The sequence below is a fragment of the Cryptomeria japonica genome, chromosome 2, assembly GCF_030272615.1.
Source record: "Cryptomeria japonica chromosome 2, Sugi_1.0, whole genome shotgun sequence".
Lineage (NCBI taxonomy): Eukaryota > Viridiplantae > Streptophyta > Pinopsida > Cupressales > Cupressaceae > Cryptomeria > Cryptomeria japonica.
In genome coordinates, this window is record NC_081406.1 from 418,856,717 (window position 1) to 418,878,218 (window position 21,502).

The window sequence follows — 21,502 nt, forward strand, 5'->3', positions numbered from 1 at the left end:
TATTGTTGTCTCTGTTATCTTCACTGTACCGGTGAGATGCTGCAAATGCTCTGCCAGTGTTTTCTTTCCCTGTACTAGTGCCTCAGATACTTCCTTCCATAGTGATGCTAGATAGTCCAATCTTGGACTTAGTTTTGATCTCAAATGCTTTGCCTTATTCACTATTCGTTCTTTCTCTCTTTCCAATTTAAGTAATTCTTCTTCAAAATTTGTTATTTTCTCCTCAAAAACTGATAGTGTATCTGGTGAGTTAACAAAATTATCTGCAAGTTTATTGATCTCATCTTGTACCTTGGTCATCTTCTTTTCTATATCTACAGTCAAAAAGTTTGTTTTACAGGTATCTTTGTACAGATTTTTGTACTCTTTCAATAAATTACATAATTCTGGTAGAAGTGTGTCAAAATCTCTGTTACACTTCTTTATTTGCTCATCAAAGAATTTATGTTTTTCAACTTCTACTTTATCCTTCAATGACTCTTCCTTTATTTTCTCAATGTTTTCTATGATATATTTACACAGTGTATCAAGTTGTCTTAAAGAATCTTTATTGTCTATATTATAGTTAGGAGCAATTACCTTCAAAATTGGTATGGTATCATCAATTGCCTTGTAAGCTTGTGAGTTGCAGTTGGTTATCTTGTTGATTGAATCTAATAGCACCTCAGTCACATTAGTTGATTTTTAGCCTGATGATGAACCAACAATATGAGTACCGGTGGAAGTAACCAAGCTTGTATTGACCTCTGGTAGGTCTATTTGTGTCTACATTTCTTTAAGTAATGGTTTTTCTACTTCACTAGTTGCCGGTGGTACTGTTTCCTTATGTACGTGTTCCTGTTGCTGTTGTTCCTATTCCGGAGCCTTGTGCTTTGTTTGTTTCTATGTTTGTTGTATTGTCTCAGTCTGAGTCTCTACCTTTTTCTCTTTGTCTTATGCTGGTTTCTCCTGTGTGTTATCAGTTTCCTCAACTATTGGAGGCTCACTAGCCATATCAGTCTTATCAGTTGTATCTTTGTCTACCACTATGTTGATCTTTTGAGTATCAACATCCATAGTAAATAAGACTTCAGGATTAGGATTATCATCCTCTACATCCATACTCTCATCTGCCGGTTGATCTTCTGTAGCTGTTGTTTTTACCGGTGGAGTAATTAAAGGAGGTGGGGGTAAGTTGTCTCTAACCTTGATACTAGGTGGTCCACCAACTTTACCTTTACCCTTGTCTCTATCTTTCTGATAAAATTTTATGGGTTTGGGGTTCTTGTACTCTTCTTGTTTTTCTTTCTCAACTAGGAATATATCCCATCCATTTTCTGTCTCCTCAGTCACCTGATTAACTCTTCCAACCATTAAAGCAACGTGCCGGTGTGCAATAGAAAATACTATCCGGTTGGCTTGAGCAATTAGGTCATCAATTTCTTTGGGTGAGTTTACCGAATATATAGCATGTATCTTTTCAATCTTTATTTTCTTGTCCAGTTCTATTACTCCTTGTCTTCTTGCTTCTAGTCTTTTAAATAGTTCATCTAGAATTTCATTGACTACTTCCATCAAAAACTTCTTATACATATCCATATGCAATTTAACACTATTTTCAACTTGGTCTTTTTCATCAGCTGTTAAGGTGTCATATATTTTCTCTATGTTCTTCAATTTACCTTCTTCTGTAATTTCATTCAGTAGTATATCAAGAGGGGCCAAGTCTTTGTTTGTCCTCTTCTTCTTTTTGGGTGTTAGTTTCTTCTTCTTTGGTGTAGCCTTTCTTACCAGAGATCTCACTACTTGTTTTTTTTTCTTGTCCTCCTAGGTGAGGGTGTGGTTGCCGGTGAGGGATCTCTTTTTCTTACAACTCTTTTGAAAGTTGTAGGCATGTCACTCCCCGAAGAAGTACCTACCGGTGATAGGTGAGTTTCAGGTTGTGGAGCTGCTAACTCGTCCTCTGTTATATCGGTTTTCTTCAACACATCTTCTTTGATGGCTTTTGCTTGTCTGGAATCTTTCCTTACAACTGCCTCAACCTTTTTCACTCTTTTCTTTGATTTTATTTGGCTTTCAATAGTTTCTGCACTACCAAATATTTCTTCCTTAGGTTCTCTGGGGGCTTCTAGAAGTGCTTTAGCATATGTTTCAATTATGTGATCATCTATTTCATAGCCCATCTCAGTTACCCAAACTATCCTAGGGATGACTGCTTCCATCCAGATTTCATCTTTCTTGATTACAAAGCATATTTCATCTTTGTATTTGTCGACAATCTTTTGTGATAACCTGATTCTTTTCTTCATTTTGGCCTTTAATGCTCAAAAAAAGTCATGAATATTGTTTTCCTCATTTTCTCCCATGTTATTGAATAGTTCTGTTAACTGTTTACCTACCGGTATATCATAACCAAGTTCTTTGTAGCCTATACTGGGAACCTATTTTGTTATATGTAGCATCAGACATACTAATAGATTTCCAAATCTAAAAGTTCCTTTCTTGTCCTTCTTAATCTTTCCAAGGTTGCCAATTAATTCATCCTTTAACCACTAACATATATCAATCTTTGCATTATCTGTGACCATATCATAAGCACTCTTAATGCATAAACTTGAAGCTGAATTGAGTCTATTTGCATGAGTAGCTTTATACCCTAATATCATGCTGATAAATCTCACATTAATGTCTGTTACATCATTAACTCTTAGGGACCTCTTGTCGAATGTTGCACCAGTTAGGTTTGTAACTAGGTCATTGGATACCTTCTTGGTTTTATCTGGCCTTTTACCGGTGGTCGGTAACCCTGTGACAACTTTCACAGCTTCCTTAGTGATTTTGTGGACTGCATCTAACCAAAAAAATTCACCATGTACCCTACTTAAGACTATCCTAATCACATCCTTGGGGAATTCAAGAATGCTAAGGATCTCTGTAAATCCTAGGGTCTCAATGATCTTGTGTTCATCTTTTACATTACCGGTTTTATCACATATCATAGTTTTAAACATGGTTTTAATCTCTTCATCTCCTAGTTCCTCAATGTTACAGTGGATGTACATTCTGGGGTCTTCAGCATAAACAACTCCCTTAGGAATTTGAGAAAAAGCACCTAAGGTATCATCTTTCTTTGCTACCCTAGGAACTAACTGAAATATGGGCCTAGGTCTTTTTATTACTTCAACAATAGTAGGGTTTTCTATATATTCAATTGCAGAGGTGGATGCCATGATTAAATACGTTTTATTGCCTTTAGGATGGATGATTGCTTGGAGTGTTCTTGCTTCTTGCTTGAAATGCCTTAGCTTGGAATCTTCACACTCTTCATAGGTTTGAAATCTCAGTGAAATGAAATGGAGCCAAAACCTTGATTTTATAGTGTCTTTTTGCCATCTACCACATTAATTGCATATCAGTTAAGTATTCACTTAACATTGTTTGCCGGTAATAAGTAATTTACAACTTCTTATCTCTAACCGAGGGAATAATAGCACGTGTCATTAGATTGCCAAACCCTCAAAGAAACTTTCTTCAATTAGATGAAGAACTTCCTGCTGGTGGAGCACTGCTCTATCCTTCTGGTGAAGCATCACTCTGTCTTGTCGGTAAAGCATTGGTTTGTTCTACCGGTGGAGGAGTATTCCCAATATTTAGATCAACTTTTCTAATCCATTGTTTTGAGAATTCTTTCTTAACCTCTTCAACTTTTTTTTTACCTTTCAAGCTAGAACTTTTGTTGTCTACCGGTGTTCCTTTACTTCTACAGAATTTAGCAATATGGCCAATCTTGTTACATGCATAACAAGTTACATTATTCTTCTGAATAGCTTTCCCATAGCCTATGCTGGTTTGTGTTCTACATTGATTAGATAAATGTCCAAATCTTCCACAAACATAACATCTCACATTCATCCTACAGTTTTCAAAGTTGTGACCTACTTTGTTGCATTTAGAACATTGACCGGTGGGTGTGTTGATATTCTGATAATTTCTAGATCTACATTCATTTGCTCTATGACCATACTTATTATAGTTAAAGCATTTTCCATTGAATTTATAAGCATTAGGTTGTCTTACCAGTTTGTTGTGATCTTGAGTATTTGCAGTACCAGAGCTTTCACCAACTTCAAAGCCAATTCCAGAAGTGTCACCTTTAGGTTTTTGATTCTTCAACAAGGTGCCAAGTTCCTCTGAGCTTTTCTTGAATTTTTCTTTATGTTGATTTACAGTTTCTAGTTCTTTTTCTAAGACTTCTTTTTGTCTCATCAGTTCATTTGAGTCATTCTAAGTATGCATCAGATCTGTCTTCAACATGTCATTTTCATAGCTAAGTCTTGTGTTCTCATTTGTTGCATCACTTAGTCTTCTAGTCAATTCTTCTTCATTCTTCTTCCTATCCTCAATTTCTTTGCAAAATCTCATAGTCATATCCTACATCTCATTCTTTGTTGTCATGTTCTCTTGTTTCAACTTGCTTATCATATCATTAAGTGATTCCTTTTCATCATTCTCATTTTGCAATTTTTCACAAAGTTCTCTTCTCTTATTTCTTGCAGCAAAAATTTTTCTTGAAGTGCCTGAATGATATCCTGAGCTGCCCTTAAATCATCTTCTAGTTTGATATTTTTCAATTTCTCTGCATCATAGTCTGAAAGAGCTCCTTCCAATTGCTTCATCAGATTTTCCATCTTTACCGGTGTCAAGATCTTCCTCAAGTTGTTAGGCTTTTGAAAATAGAGGACCAAGCTCTGATACCAATTATTAGGAATCGCACAGATGCTGATAGAGGGGGGTGAATCAGTATCTAACAGGTATATCAAATTTCTTAACTTAAAACATGCAGAACATAATATAACAATGTACTGGTATGCAAGAAATAATGCAATAAATAGAATCAAGAACATCCACATGAAAAGCACACCATAACACAAGGTTTTAACGATGAAACCCGGTGTGGGAAAAACCTCAGTGGGATTTGTGACCCACAATATTCACTCACTGGCCAATAAGAGAATATTACTTACAATAGGGGCCTGCACATGCAGGGAGGCCAACTGCCTAGAGCTCACTGCTCAATGGGAAGTCTCACTGACTTACAATGAGGATTATACAAATCCAATATCTTGTATTGCTTTACAATAGCATCTTCAATGCCTGATCCAGTACCGGTTGCTACTCTGTTGCTTACATAAACCCCTTAACTATATTTTGCATAACAGGTCTGCCTAATATTTTTCTTTTATGCTTACATCTCCTATATCAAATGTTTACAATGATCTCTTTTATATATAAGAGTCATTTTACAATTTGCCAAGTCGGCTTACAAAGTTTTTCAATAATAAACAACATATAATATAACAAAATCCTGTCAGCCTCTATGCCAGTATACTTGCTTTATTCTATGTCAGTGCCGATGTCCTAAGTGCCAGTGTAGAGTGTGATTTGTTGATGCCGGTATAATTCTTTTGCCAGTGCCATAGGATTGCAAGGTTGCCATCAATGACAAAACCTTCAATCACATAAAATGTCTCATTGGAGTGTGCATATGCCAACAAGCCTCTGACCGTACTTCTGAATATGTCGAAGATATCCTTCATCTTTCTAAGTGCAAGTGTTAAAGATGATATCTCTAACTGCCACTTCTGATGTAACAAAATTCTCCAGTTGTTCCCCTATTTCAGTTATGTCCAAGGTATCCACATGGGCGATGTTAAGGGTTGCACTGAGTAGTGATTTGCAATCAGAAATCCATTGGCCTTTATCCTTTATCATCCCTGTATAATCTACAACACTTAAGAATCCATGTTGGATAATCCCCTGACACTCCTCATATTCAGTTTTTAATTCAGTTATAAATTTATCATGAGCATTAATTAATTTCTTGACCTTGCCAACAACTTTATCACTCTGTGTTTTATCTTGCAATAAAAAATTTAATCTATCATAAATTCTCTAGTGTGATACAATATTATCCATATTTTTTTGATAAATAGTCTAGAACTCCTCTAATACTTTCTACAAATTCTCATATCTTTTAGTGATTAACACACACGCTGCATCTGCTCTGACAGTTTGCAACTATTTCTTTAACTTATTGTTGTTGAACACAGAGTACCACTGAGAGGGGGGTTGAATCAGTGGTTCCTAGGTCTTTTCTTTTTCTGATCTACTTTGAGAATATCAAGTATGTAGTTAATCACATAAACAATTGAACCGGTAATATAAGATAGAAAGCCAAAGTGACCATGCATACACAAGAAACTCACAACACTAGATTTACGTGGATTAACACACACGCTGCATCTGCTCTGATAGTTTGCAACTATTTCTTTAACTTATTGTTGTTGAACACAGAGTACCACTGAGAGGGGGGTTGAATCAGTGGTTCCTAGGTCTTTTCTTTTTCTGATCTACTTTGAGAATATCAAGTATGTAGTTAATCACATAAACAATTGAACCGGTAATATAAGATAGAAAGCCAAAGTGACCATGCATACACAAGCAACTCACAACACTAGATTTACGAGGAAAACCCAATATAGGAAAAACCTCAGTGAGAAAAACTGTTGAAGTCTATTGCTCCAATCTAGCCTCATAGGTAAAACATAGATTTACAAAGATTTTAGGGCACCAACCCAAGGAGAACCAACCCCTACACTTTTAGGGCACCAACCCAAGGAGCATCAACCCCTGCACTTTTACGGAACCAACCCAAGGAGCATCAACCTCTACACCAAGCTCCAACTTGGAGATATATATTGAAATACTATTTGAATACAGTTTAGGCTTCTTATTGCAAATGAATTCTGTATCTCTTGAATCAATTAACTCTCTGTTATTTTTCTCTCCTTTTCACATAGTTTCTCAGTATACTATGTTACACTAGGATGCTGCCACACCTTTGAAAACTACCAGTAGAATCCTCTTACTAGTCTAGTTGCTTACTCACTCTTTAACTCAATCGACACCCCTTCTCAAGTTTTCTTCTTCTAACTTCTCTCATCTCTCTCCTCTCCACACTCTTCTCTATAACATCGTCCTCATCTGTTCATTGCTCTCATTTCTTATCAAATGATTTTCTGCCAAAAAACAATTCAAAAACCAAGCGGTTAGGGTTTCTTCACCATCCTCGAGATAGATCAAATCGAATCAGATCTTATAGGATTTGATCACCTTAAAGTCCATCTGTTCATCTCTGTCATTTCCATCCCCTTTAAGACACATTTTTCAAACAAGGGAAACATGATCCTTTATATAGATTTACAACTGTCAAATTGCTATTAATGCCTCTGTTGTTTTCTTCTTGAGGTATTCTTTCAATCTGATCTTCTTGCTTTGATCTAGGTGCCAATTACTCCCCTAATCTTCCTCTATCATTCCTTCCTCCTCAAGTCACAACCAATCTCATGCAATCCCTTGATTTGCAGTTCCTTCATTAATGGCGAATATCAGTTTCATTGACCCTGTGGATGAAACTTTAGCAACCACACCCTACTTGCCATCTCAGCTTCACATGGCATCACAAAGATCATGACATGACCTTCCAATGTTCAGTCAGTCCGAAAAACGTATACTGGTAAAACCCTTTGCTAGTGTTCTTCTCCTATTGACCGATATAGAATCCTGTATTGGTTGCACATCTTGACATTTTGCCTCTTCCTCATTAACCAAGCAACCGACTACCATGCTCAATCTCCACCAGTTGACATAAATGACAACTAAGTGCCAAAAAGTCAACAATTGTACTCCTATAACAATCCATCATACCTCTTTTTTTTTATCTTTGAACCATCTGTAATTTGTGGCACTGGATGACAACCTCTCTTCAATAATTCTTCATACAAAGCTTTGTGTTTTTCCTTTTCTGTGATTTCCCTTTTCATCTGATCTTTGTTCAACTTTACAAGATCTATTTCCATCTCTATTGTGACCATGGGATTTGTTTCTCCAACTTTTAGTTTCATCATTTGGCCAAAGGCCTTGTCAACATCTATAATCTTTGGCCTCTTATTCATGGGATAGAGGGCCCATACAATCATAGGCTCATCATCTAGATCATATCTTGATCCAATAAAAATATCATTAACACCCTGAATGTCTAGCTTAAAATATTTCTTATCTGAATGCAACAAGCTATCAAAAATAAAAGATGCACTGAGGTCCCAGCCTGGGAAAAGAATGATTCCTGCCTCTACAAGAAGTTGTCTTCCCCTTTGAGGGGTCATGTTCTAACTCAAAATTAATTTCTGCCTTCATCTTCCTGAGCATTTCTGCCTCATTCTCTGGTGTCACATCTGGCATTGCATCTCTTAATTTCTTTCCTTTAAAATGATACAAAAAGGACTTAAACTCCTTTGACTTAACAAATTCATCATCTGATACAAAAGATGTATGCTCATCTAGCCTAGCATCCGAATCTATATTCAATGTTGCTACGATTTTGTCTTGAGCATCTAGTTCATCTTCTTTTTCTAGTACTTGAAGCTTAGAAACTATTTCATTCTCTCCAGGATCACTTTCCACATCCTGTTCTTCTTCTCCTTCCAGACCCCCAAGTCTTCGCTTCCTTTCTTCCAATATTGTTTCCAAGTCATCAACAACATTTGCAAGTTCTTCTAACTATTTGTTCTTGCACACATCCTCATAGTCATCATACTCATGGAGATAATCTCCCAGGTTTTGTCATTTTTGCACATGTGGATGTAACCTTCTGGGTCATAGTTCTTCCTTGGCATGTGTATATACAAATTGAATTCATCCACTAGCTTCTTATTTATGGCTTCGTAAGCTTTGGTGGAGACTATTCTGAAATCTCCAAACTGAAGAGTCTCAAGTAAGAAGGATTGCTTGTGGGCACCCCCAAAGTGTTGTGCATTAGAGACACTTAATTGTCTCACAATATCCAAGTAAGAAATTCGGTCTGGCAAAGGCTTTGGTAGCACATAGGGAGCAGCTTCGAATCAAAAAACCCTAACAAATGTGAAATCTTTGCAAGTATACCAATCTCCCTAATTATGGTTGACTCTGGTATCCTTGTATTCATGTGGCTTAATAAATGTTTTTAATCACTTCTAAGAATGACCCTTCACAGGACACATTATAAACCTTGAACAATGGTTTAACAAAAAATTCATCAAATCTTACATAGTGAGATTTATCATACCTCGAATCCCACAATGACACCCACAACTGTATAGGTTGATCCCGTCCATCCTTTCCCTGAGGATTTACCCTTAAGCCATCAAGCCATAGTCCTTTAAATATTCCATAGAACAACACAATATGCATCAATAGTGAATAATGCTTGAAGGACTTGTCAGGGTTATTCTAAAGATTCAGAAAACTCTCATGCAGTTTCTCAACTAGATAGGTTGCACAATCAAACTGTCTTGGTTCATACCTTTGAATGTTTGCTACAAGAACCAATGGCTCAATCCGTGCTACATCTAGAGCTTCCATTCTTGCTACCTATCCACAAGCCATATATGTGTATTGCAAATACCGTCTGAAAATATTTACATCGTATGGTGGACCATCTTCATCAGTTAGCTTCCCTTTCTCCACCCTATGGATGGATAAGTTCCATCCTTGATAGGTCATGTCCATGGTTCTGTATTCTTCTTCCAGTTCCTCAAATGATAGAGGTACATCTATTTCATAACTTAGATCAAACACTTCATAGATTATGGTCATATTGAAGTGAATAAATATTGGCATTATGGGTGAATTGATTATTGTCTGGCATTGATGTTTTGTCATTGATGTCAACACTAGCTATTACCGGTAGACAGGTCGCCGGTATAAGATCTAGTGTTACCGACAGAAGAGATTATCTAGTTGGCACTTCTGGCATGTTTGGATCAGTAAAGTATAATGGATTTCATGAGTTATATGCTCCATGATCATGTTTTGGTGAGTTGGTATTGGCTTGATATTTGCATGTTATCATACACTCTGGTAAACCCTTACCGACACTGGTTTATGGCTTCTTTGATTGAGGAATCATGACCAGATGTACAATTGGTGTTGGTGCATCTTCTTTAAGGATTTCAAGATGCTGAAGATGTTTGTTGATCATGCTTTAATTTCTTGAAGACGTTGCTTTGGCATGGTGGACCCAGAATAGGTTCGGTACCTATCTAGAATATGGACCGGTATCATGCTTGCATGTACTCTACATGTTACCTAGATGATTCAATATGTTTTATGGATTTGTTATTATTGTTTTGATCTTAAGTCAACATGGCATCTCATTGTAAAAAGGAATTATGTAATCATAATATCTTTAGGTGGCCGACCTAATTGGTTTAGGTCTTAGGGTTTGTATAATTAAGAGGTAGAAACTCTTTGTAAAGTATCATGGCTATTGGAAAGGTCATGGTCAAGGAATGTAATGTGTGAATATTGTAATATCATTTAGGTAGAGGATTTGATCGATCATTGGTGATCGGATTGGTTTCAGAAGAGGATTTAGTCCTCTAACATTCAGCTTAACCAGGACTATAATCAGGCATAGTAGATGCTATTTCCAACAATTCACTCTATTGGATTGTTGTCCATTTATCTTAAGAAGGTTGTAGCCTCTTTGTAGTAAGCGAGACTCTTTTGTAATGAGCAGTTCGCTCTAGGCAGTGTGCCTTCCTGCAAGTGCAGGCCCCTCATTGTAACACATACTTTCTACAGAAGTATCATCTAACTATGGGTAGCCTTCCCACCGTGGTTTTTCCCTTTTTGGGCTTTCCATTTACAAATCATGGTATTATGTGGTATGTTTTCTTTGCATTGATTATCTGGTTAATTGTTAAGTTGTATTGTTTACCAGTTTCTATTTCTACTAGCATCTATTTGTGCTTTACCGACACTTAATCTGTTTAAGGTTATATTGTGGATTAAAAGTTATAATTTGTTAACAACTGATTCACCCCCACTCTCAGTTGTTCACTGGTTATCCTAACAATAAATGCATCACCACTAGGAATTTGGATGCATCTCTTCGTAGCATTGTAGTTCTGAAGCAAGGTTTTGAACAATTCAATATTCACAAATACATCTGGAACTACGAGCTTACCCAGACTGGTAATCCACAGATTAGATATCAGCATCGGCTTCTATCTTCGTGAGTAATGGTAGATGAAAAATTCATGCCCCCTAACCCTAGTCCAGACATCACCAATTTCCTTATAATCATCCTCTAGTTGATCACGGATATGGAAATTAACCTTAGACCTTTGGGACTTGGCTTCTAGTGAGTTCATCTAGTCGATCATGTCCCGATTCCACTTCCACTTCTGCACGCTTTCTCCTCCTTTAGATTTATTCAAGGCACTATCATAGACTTCAATGAGCTTCCTCTTGCCTTTAGAACCCTACTTATTTGAATCTTTCAAGCCTTCTAAAATTCAATTCTCTACGATTCAATTGCACTTCAATCTTTCTGTTTGCTTTAATCTGTTATGCAAATTCTTTATACAAACTCCCATATATAGATTTGATACATTAGAATCATTTACTCAATTGAAATCCTACTATGATTTGCCTCGTGTGAACATAGACCTACCCATTGTCTACATTTAATAATGGTGGGCTGATGTGTTTATAATCAAATTTTACAATGGCTAATCAACATAACTCCTCTTGATGATTCAATCATTTGGTGCCACCCATATTGTACACTTTTCCAATTTGTGCATGCAATGATGATGCGTCTTTTTGTCTTTCTGATTGGCATAGGTTTCCTCAATCAATCCATTGGGCTTCGTCGTAGCCATTTTTCTTTCATTTCACTGAACCTAATGTATCCCGATGAATCCTCCTTCTTGTTCATCATGTTGCAAAGCTTGTCGGGTGTCAGGACAACCTATCTTATGTTTCTCCGATGATCCAATGAGATCGAGCTCCAACTTGTCTATCTTTATGTTATTCTGGCCTATCAGCCTATGTTCCCCCAATGAGGTCTCCTTCTTAGCAACTACCTCAACTTCCTCATCAAGTATCGACATAGTAGAAAATGTCTTTTTCCGATTAGCCAATGGTATCTTGATGACTTCACCTTTTTACTTTCCTACTCCCTTATTTCAGTGTAGGCTATCCTGATGGAACCTCATTTCCATCCGCCATGATATCAATTCTATCAGGTATCGGGGTAGCTATTTTTTACACTTTTCGATATCCCGATGACTTCAAAGTATCCACTCTACATTCTCCTTCATCAGTGTATGTTATACCCATAGCCTCATTGGATATCGGCATAACACTTCTCTCATGCCTCCGATAGTGAATGTTATGCCGATGAACCCTTCTTCATGATTGCTCCTTGACGAAGGTTGTTCCATTTAAGTCATGTCCTCAGATCAATGCACCGAGTCACCTTCCATTATGAACTTCTTTTTAGCTCTCCTTCAGAGTGGTCGGTCTAGTTTACATTGATATATCCTTCCATTGTTTTGACTAGGCGGTCTTTTCGAGGTAACTTATGTCGATAACTCAAATTTGAAAATAATGCAAATTAAGCTCCTCTTCATGAATGTTGATGTTTCCAATCTTCCATGGAGACTTCATATGTGATAATAAAATGTTAGAATCCATCACATAGGCCCAATCTCTGTCATGCACAAAAATGCTCTTATAAGGATCCCAATACTGTCATAATGAAACCTCTTCATGTACTCCCCACTCAGTGTCAACCCTTAACATGCCTAAGTGATACTTGTCCATTCAGAAAATAGGTCACAGTTGGATTTTTCTGATGATGCAACATAGCTCCTACACATACAACCCAGCAGTAAATGCTCTTATGAAAGAAATATACATAGATTGTATCATTAAATAGCATAAAAATATTTTGCAAAAATATGTGCTAACAATGGCTTTTTCTGGGGATGTATGTTCCTTTTAGGGACATAGCAAGATCTCAGCTATCCCTGGAAAGCAAACGAATAAAAACAAATGAACAAAAATAGAAAATAAAGGCTACACTACTAAAGTATAAAGATATTTCCTACTCCTTAAGAGAAGAAATGTTTGAGATATTGTGCATGGACTGAAAACTCCTGAATTTTGCCATCAAAGTTTTGTAAAAAGTATGAATTTTCTCCTCCTTTATCGATGATGATGTATGGTCCTAGCCAGAGTATTTCAAACTTTCCATGCCTGCCCTTGTCCTGGTCCTTTGCATTCCACTTGAGCACCCGCTCTCCTTTTTTAAAAGTTCTATCACAACCTTTCTTATCATGCAATGCCTTTAGCATTTTCTGCCTCTATATATTTTGTTCCTGAGCCTTTGTTTTGTACTCATCCAATTGAGCCAACTGGACCAGCCTATTTTCCATAAAATTAACTTCTTCTAGATATCTCTCAGAAATAAATTTATACACCGGGAGTAGGTTGTTCAGAGGCAAACTTGCTTCTTTTCTATAAACAAGTTGATAAGGAGAAAACCCTATGGACTTCTTGATTGTTACCCTATCTGCCCATACTACCAAATTCAACTTTGAGTCCCATGCTCTTTTGTTGTCACCTAACATCCTTTTAATGATCTTTGACAAATTTTTGTTACTAGATTATTCTTGCCCATTCCCTTGGGGATGATAAGGTGATGAATATGATAAAGTGATTCCATAACTTTCACAAAAGTCAACAAATTATTTGGATCTAAAACACATCCCATTATCTACAACAATCTTGTGGGGTACCCGAAATCTTGTCAAAATATTCTCCAAAAGAAATTTTGTCACTACCTTATGCGTAGCTTGCCTTGTAGGAATTTCCTCTACCCATTTGGTAAAGTAGTCAGTGGCTACCAAAATCCATTTGTACCCTCCACTGGATTTGTTTGCAATTTCACCTATGAATCAATACCCCATATTTGAAAAGGTTCTTCAATCTGCATGGGTTTAAGTGGAAGAGCTCCATTATATTTAAGCTTTCCTGAAATTTTTTGGCAAGCCTCACATTTTCTAATATAAGTATGACAATCCTTAAAGACTTGTGGCCAATAGTAACCGACATTAAGTATTTAATAGGCAGCAGTCTTTGTTGAAAAATGACCCCCACATACACCTTCATGCAATTCCTTTAAAACAGATTGTGCTTGATGAACATCCAAACAAAATAAAAGGATACCATCCCTTTTTTTCAATATAAATCACCCTTAAGCAATACATACCTAGATGCTTGAAGCTTAAGTGTTCTTTTCTGACTATCATTTAAATCATCTAGACACTTCATGTGTTTTAAATGATAGGTAATATTCTTATACTAAGGACAACTTTCAATGCTTATTTGAGTCTCCTCTAACTCTACCTGATTTATCTATGCTACTTCCAAATTTGATTCTGTCATCAGTTTAGCCAAACCTTGACCTCTTACGAATTTAGAAATCGAGATGTCAATGTTGAACTCCTTGATTTGATTGATCCATCTGCATCTTCTCCTAGTAGTTTTAGTCTGCCTAAAAATATCCTTGACTGCTGCATTAGGAACATAGGAAATAACATTAGCTCCCACTAAATATGGTCTAAAATATTTTACACCCTTTGCTAGGGCATATGCTTTCTTCTCATTTATATCATAATTTAACTCAGAAGCTTGTAGTGTTTTATTAAAAAATGCCACTAGTTGTTCATGACCTTCATTATTCTTTTGTAACATAACTACAACAATAGTATGAAACAAAGCAAAAGAAAATACTTGAAAAGGTTTAGAGAAGTCAGGAGATTTAAGTACAGGTTCTTCCTTGATGGCCCTCTTAATGTTCATAAAAGCCTCAATTGCTTCATTTTTCCATTTTATCTTTGCACCCCTTTTCAACATCTTTGCAATAAGGTTTTACAATTTCAGAAAAATTGACACAAATGTTCTCACAAAATTAATTTGTCCAAAAAATGATTGAATGGATTTGACTATTTTAGGAATCTGAATTTTATCAATGGCTGCAAATCTCTTAGGATCAATCCTTACTCCATCTTTAGATACAATATGACCTAGAAATTTACCTTCAGTGACTCCGAAGTGACACTTTTTTGGATTTAGAGAAATACCATATTCTAGTGCTATGATGAAAATCTTTTCTAGATCATTACAATGGTCTTCTTCTTTCTTGGAGTATCTTGTCATATCATCCTGGTATACAACTATAATTTAATCATTGAGGCCTTCAAAGGCTACATCCATGGCCCTTTGAAAAGTATCGCCCGCATTGGTAAGTCCAAACGACATCCTGGCATACACATATGTGCCCCATGGTGTAGTGAAAGTTTTTTTGTATTTTTCTGATTCCTTGACCTTGACTTGATTGTAACTAGAGAGCCCATCCATCATAGAGAGTAGATCATTCCCTGTTAATTTCTACAACAAAGCTTCCTATTGGGACTCATTAAAATTGAGTCAAGTTTTGAGGCCCAATTCAAATTTTTGCTTTGCATTTCCAAATGAGTCAGTTTGAATGGCCTAGTTAGAGAGAGGGCAAAATGGAGCCAGTTGATTTTTGAAGGGTAAGGCTCGGGAGACATGTCCTACACATTTCATTTGGCCTATTCAGTGATGTGCAACTTTTAGAATTCAGTTTGGATAAGTTTATGAGATACCCATTTCAAGGGGTGAGTTGAAAGTGCATTTTAGGCATAAATGCAGATTTTATTGAGTAGCTTACTTTGGATGTTTATATCTTTTGCCCTGTTGATTATCATGAATAATTTCAAAATGGATTGGATTCTATGCATAAATTTGAGTCATCCTACAAAGTTTCAAGTCTTAACAAATCCATTTGCTCACTTTTTGAAGATCAATCCATTTGCAGTTTCTATGTTTTGACAAGTCCCTGTTTTAGCACCTAGTCGGAACCCTGTTTCGCATAAGTGTAAAAGTTACCTCGGTAAGTATCATGACATAATGTTTGTTCCGAGCTATTTTTGGTATGAATAAAAAGTTATGTTTCAATTTTTAAGCCTCTACCAATCCATTTGATCGGTTTTCGAAAGGGTTCATTGAGTCATCGTTTTCAGTGATCCGTACTTTCAGTGCTATATCAGTTAAAGTAGCTGTTTTCATGAGCGCGTCATTTGTACCCAGTCAGACTTTTGGTCAAACTGAGAATTCAAAGATTTAATATGTACTTCAAGGTACCTATGTTTCAAATTTGAGGGTCTATGGAGGTCATTTGATATTTTTGAGAAAGGCATCATGTGTTGCCAGAACATTGACTTCATCAGGTCCGCAGTGTCGACAAAGCCAGTTGGTCATTTTTGCGAATTAATATCTCTTTGCTCTGGATTCATCTTGAAAAACTGCTTGGCAGATTTCATGCTTGTATATCAGAGTACACGCTTGTTAGATGGCGAGGTCCAGAAAGGTGTTTTGACCAGTTTGAAAAATACGTCTTCGCGATTAAATGCGAAAATGTGGCTCAAGTGCTTGAAAGTTGTAAAATGCGGATTAATGATCCGAAAATGATGCCGATTGTTTCCAGAGGTATGTTTGAGGTCCATGAGTCATTTCATAGGTCAGTTGCATGAAAAAAAAAAATTCTTTTAGTCAGACCCACTTTGGGGCCCGACCTCGCTCATGCATGTGCCGTATTTTTTTTATTGGCGACTTTGTTTATTGGGGAAATTTCAGAATATTTAAATGTGGATTGTAATTACGAGACATGTCATAAGAGTTGAAAAGACTGTAGACCTTCAGACAATTTTAGATTGGCAATTGTTAATGCCAGATCCTCCTTTAGCGACAGAGAAGAGACATTAAAAAAATGCGCTTGGCAAGTAGAGGTTTGGAAGAAGGTTTTAAAACTTTCAAAATGCAATTGGCAACCATAATGTCAATCAACTTTACCCAAATCTCCTCCTTGCTGTAGTTTTTGGAAGGGCATTAGAAACTACCAAAGCAATGAAGCTTTCAGCAAATGTGAAAATGGAGTGGGAAGTTTGAGCTTCTTAAACAATGCAATTCCAAGTGCCATCTATGGTGAGAAGGCATTCAAACTTCAAACAAATATGGTGGCATATAAAAAGTAAAGGAGGCATTATGTTTTTAACCAAATGAAATTAGCAGCCACCACCAAATCCTCCCTTGCATATGGCGTGGAAGTGGCTGAGGGAAATGTTTGTAATAAACTCATTTTAGCAAATCCAACTAGCAGTGTAATTCCTATGACCTCCTCCTTCCCTGCTGTGTGCATGTGTGGTGTTTGGAGAGGATAGAAATCTGTAGCAAATACAATTAGCAGGCCTAAAGCCCAGTCCTCCCACACTATGGTAAACGGTGTTTTAAACTTCAATCAAATGCAATTGGATGCTATTTTTCCATTAATTCTCCTAATGTGTGTAGAAGGCGTTAAAATGCATTAGAATTTTTCAAGAAAATGCACATTGGCATGTTCAAAAGCTTAACCTTGTCTGCTCCGCGGTGTGAGGAAGCATTTAATATGCCCCCAAGCAGTCCCCTTTTGCAAGGCTCATAGTTACATCAGAAAGTTAAGGGCCTGAAAATATTTATCTTTTGAAGATTTTAACAAAAGAGTTAGATGTGATGACTCTGATGAAAGAATCAGGAGAGGTCCTTAACCAAACAAGTTAATGGGAAGAGAGAGCAGCAACAGTATGATTCAGGCAAATAAAATGAAAATGGCTGAGGATGAAGAAATATTTGATGAAAACCATGTTCCAGCTACTGTGAAGGCACTTATAAATATTTTCAAATAAATGCAAGTGGAGGGTGTAAGACCAGTTCAACGCCCCTTTTCCAGCAGCCCTCCCCACCATGAGTTCTAATATGGATGGAAGAGGTGTTAACTTTCAGTAAAACACCATTAAAACCTAAGAGGTAAGCTTCAGAAGTGCATTTCTGTGCAAAGTATTTAGTCCCACATTGGTTGGGAAATGGTATCTTTTGATATTTATATGTAAAACCTTACCCATCTAATATGTCAAAGCCTCAAGGCTTTTGACGGACGGTGCCTGTTGGGTGCCCAAGAAGACCCCACGTGCATGGGTGCGAATCCCAAGGTGATTGAGAAGGCTGAGTGATGGCAATAGGTGGATGCCACATAGGCACGGATCTCGAGGTGGGTGAATTTTGTAGGGAAGGAGCGAGTTAAAGACCATACAGCTTCGAGAGATCCAATGGTCGACATGATTTCATAGGGTGGAGATGCTCACTGGTTACCCTCTGCGAAATGGCAAAAGGCGAAATGGCAAAAAGCATCTGCAAAAATTGAGCAAGGTAAAGATCATGCAGGTTCAAGCCGATCCGACGGTGCGCGTGATTTTGCAGGCCGATGATGCTCGCCGGTTAAGGGCTGCAAAATGGCAAAAAGCTCAGGCTGAAAACATGAAGAAAATGAGGAGTTAAAGACCATGCATCTTGGAGAAGATCCAACGGCTCGCGTGATTTCGCAACCCGAAGATGCACGCTTGTTACCTATCATGAAATGGCGAAAGCTAGGTGGCACATAGGTGGCAGTGTGACATGGCGGTCCAGCAGGCGGGTACCGTCCTAGTGGCGCATAGGTGGCGGTAACGTGGCACATAGGTGGCGATGACATGGCGACGAGCAAGCAACAAATGTGGCATACACATGGCAGTAATGAGGTGTCATCCGAGGTGGTGCCCAGTGGATCCCATGGACCAATCAGAGACTACCACGTGGTAGGGCGTCAGGCCAAAATCAGAGCCAAAAATCAAAGTTAAAATCAGTTATATATATAGTGCAGACTATATTAAAAATTGAAAAATTTAAATAATTGTGCACACATGAGTGATTAATTTGCCCAGGGCTCTATTTTTACTCAAAATGGAAAGTATTATATATCGCCAGAAAGCTCTTGAGATGACGAATGTAGCTATGTAGTTTGTTTCAACAAAGATCAGATATTTTAGAGGTAGTTTCCACAAAAAAGAGAAAGGGATTGAAATTCAATTAGAAAAAGGACACTTGGCAATTTCGGTTGCAGACCTAATCTTTTCCCTCTTCCTTCTTATTCTCAATTCTTCTTAGTTGTAAGGGTTCCAACATTTTGTGAGAAGTGCTCCATTTTTCATGGCTTCCATTTTTTGAATTTCTTGACCCAAACTTGTAAAGTTTTATGGATCTGTTTAGTGTATAGAGGCTATATTGCAGGATGACAGATTGTTTTCTAGTTGCAGGTCCTACTTGTGTCAGGCATGAGTAAATTTCCCATGATATTATCTCTATGCACGTATTTAATTGTTATGAATTGAATCCTCAAGGAGGCTTATAATTTGTCATCTCAAGGAGATTGTATGATTTCTTGTAGGCATTCTTCAATGAAGAGTTTAAATTCTATAATCAATCATAAACAATGGAATGTGTCCCAGATCTAATAATTTTGTGAATGGATTGAGTAATGCATTAGTATAAGGTATTAATGCAAGGATATTTTGTAAGGAAAACAAATTTGTAGCTGTGATTGACATTTTGTAGTTCTGTGTGTGATTCTATTTCCCAATGAACAAGGCACTGGTCTTTGACAGATTTGGGGATGGTTTCAGATATATATTTTAAAAGAAAATCTATTTCCCTTTATGTTTAGGGGTTTGTGTTCTATCCTTCCAAAGCTCTGTTTCACCCATTATTTGTACAAGATCCAACCAATCTGTATGTGTTATCTAATTTGTTGAGCTTGTGGAATGGTTTATCTGCTTCATTGATGCTGTCATGGTGAGTAAATGAGTTAATTTAATGCATCAAAAAGGGTGTCCCCCCTAGGTCTAGCAGAACCTGAAGTGCAGGAGGATCATTAGGATCCTATGTTATGTTGTCCAAGCTCTGGAGTGTTTTCATTGATTGAGATTGGCTTTCTCATAGATCAATTGCAGGTGTACTTGGGTTAAATAGATTTGGTGAACAACAAAAATGACGACTCTGCTGGGGAGATATGAATGGTAAAGAGTCTCTGGTTAAAAAGTTTTGTTTCATATATGTTTAGATTATCCCATTCGAGTCACCACAACAAAAATGGCAACTTTGCTGGGGAGATAATGGATTCAAAAGTTTGATTGATAAGGTTAGAAATTGAATGTATCCCTCGTCCTGTCAATTTCATTTCCAGTCAATTTGTCCATTGAGTATGCACAGAGTTAGAGAATGTTCCTTGTTCTGGATCTATAGAGTGATGTGTTATGTCATGTCATATATTACGAAGGAGTAACAGTAGATTCATTGATGAAAGTTGTAAGAAGTTCTTGCAGCTGTGTGCAAATTTTTCCCCAATTCCTTATTGGGTGGCGACTATGTGGTTCATACCAGTGTTAAATAGCCTAGAAGAGTGTTTATTGCAGCAAGATTGAAAGAGAAACAGAGAATTTAAATTTGTGATTGAATGGTATTTTGCTGTTCAAAATGTCCTCTATGCAAGAGGTGGTGACTTTGAGGTAAAAGACATTACAGCTGCAAATCTCCAGGTATTTTTAGAGGTTTCAAATGCAAGATATCTCTTCTGAAATTTTGAATGTGTAATGTAGTTTTCCCATTAAGTGAACAACACTAGTAAATAGGGAAAGAGAGGTTTTCAAATTAGTTTGCATATCTATTCTGCTGAAATATCCAGTGTTTATGTTCTTCTGTTATAGTATGCAAATTTGGGAAAGATTTGTGTCAAGCAATGTTATGAATAGATTAGTATGATGATATGTGCTCGAGAGTTTCATTGTTCTACACAAGGTTGCATAACTATTTGTGGGAGTAGGAAGAAATGTGTAGTGAACTTTTTTACCCCCAATTATTTCCACATATGGCCATGCTTAGTGAAATGTCACAACCATGTAATAGGAAGAGTTTTAGTATGAAGTATTATGCTGCTCTAAACATTGAAGGTATTTCGGGTTACCCAAATCCCATACCCACATAAATTAGAAAATATTTGCCCATATTCAGTGGGAAGAAATCAGAAATAGCATGTCAACATGTGAAAAGATTTTCAGATTTGATAGGAGAATTTGGAATTTGCCAAGAGGATGTATGCATGAAGTTATTTGTCCAGTCATTGAAAGAGGATGCAAGGGATTGGTTCTCTTTTTTGTCGGAAGATTGTATTTCCTCATGGGAAGAATTAGTTTCAGATTTCATAGACCAATTTGATGAAAATATGAGTGATTGTGATTTGCTGAAAGAATTCACTTATATACAAATAAGGGAAGATGAATTGGTACCAACATTTAATAGCAGATTTTCACAAGCTTTGTCTAAAATTTCCAGAAAGTATAAACTTGATGATAAAGAATGTCTGCATGTTTATATGAGTGCATTTGATGAGAAGATGAGTTTCTTATTGAGAAACAAAGAACCCAAGACTTTGTATGAAGCATTTAACACAGCTAGGGATATGGAAAATAACTTGAAGTATGGGATTTCGAAGAGATTAGTGTCTACTATTATTTCATGCCAAAGTACCTTGAATGGTGAAATACCATGTGAAGCTGAGCAAATCATTCCTTGTCTAGGTGCATCAAGCTCTACAATTCCGAAAGGTTTTGTTGATGCATGTGATTCAAATTTGAATGAGAGT

General features: G+C 36.9%; 1 protein-coding gene across 1 annotated transcript in view; it reads right to left on the reverse strand.

Annotated features, from left to right (window-relative positions):
• The window catches only part of LOC131861461 (uncharacterized), a 53,025-nt gene that overhangs the window by 21,814 nt on the left and 9,709 nt on the right, over positions 1 to 21,502 (reverse strand). Inside the window, exons 2-4 of the mRNA XM_059214927.1 lie at positions 9,380 to 9,447; positions 9,085 to 9,211; positions 8,169 to 8,598 (exon numbers count right to left, since the gene is read on the reverse strand). Coding sequence (XP_059070910.1) covers positions 8,169 to 8,598; positions 9,085 to 9,211; positions 9,380 to 9,447 — 625 coding nt within the window. The remainder of the gene's footprint in view (positions 1 to 8,168; positions 8,599 to 9,084; positions 9,212 to 9,379; positions 9,448 to 21,502) is intronic.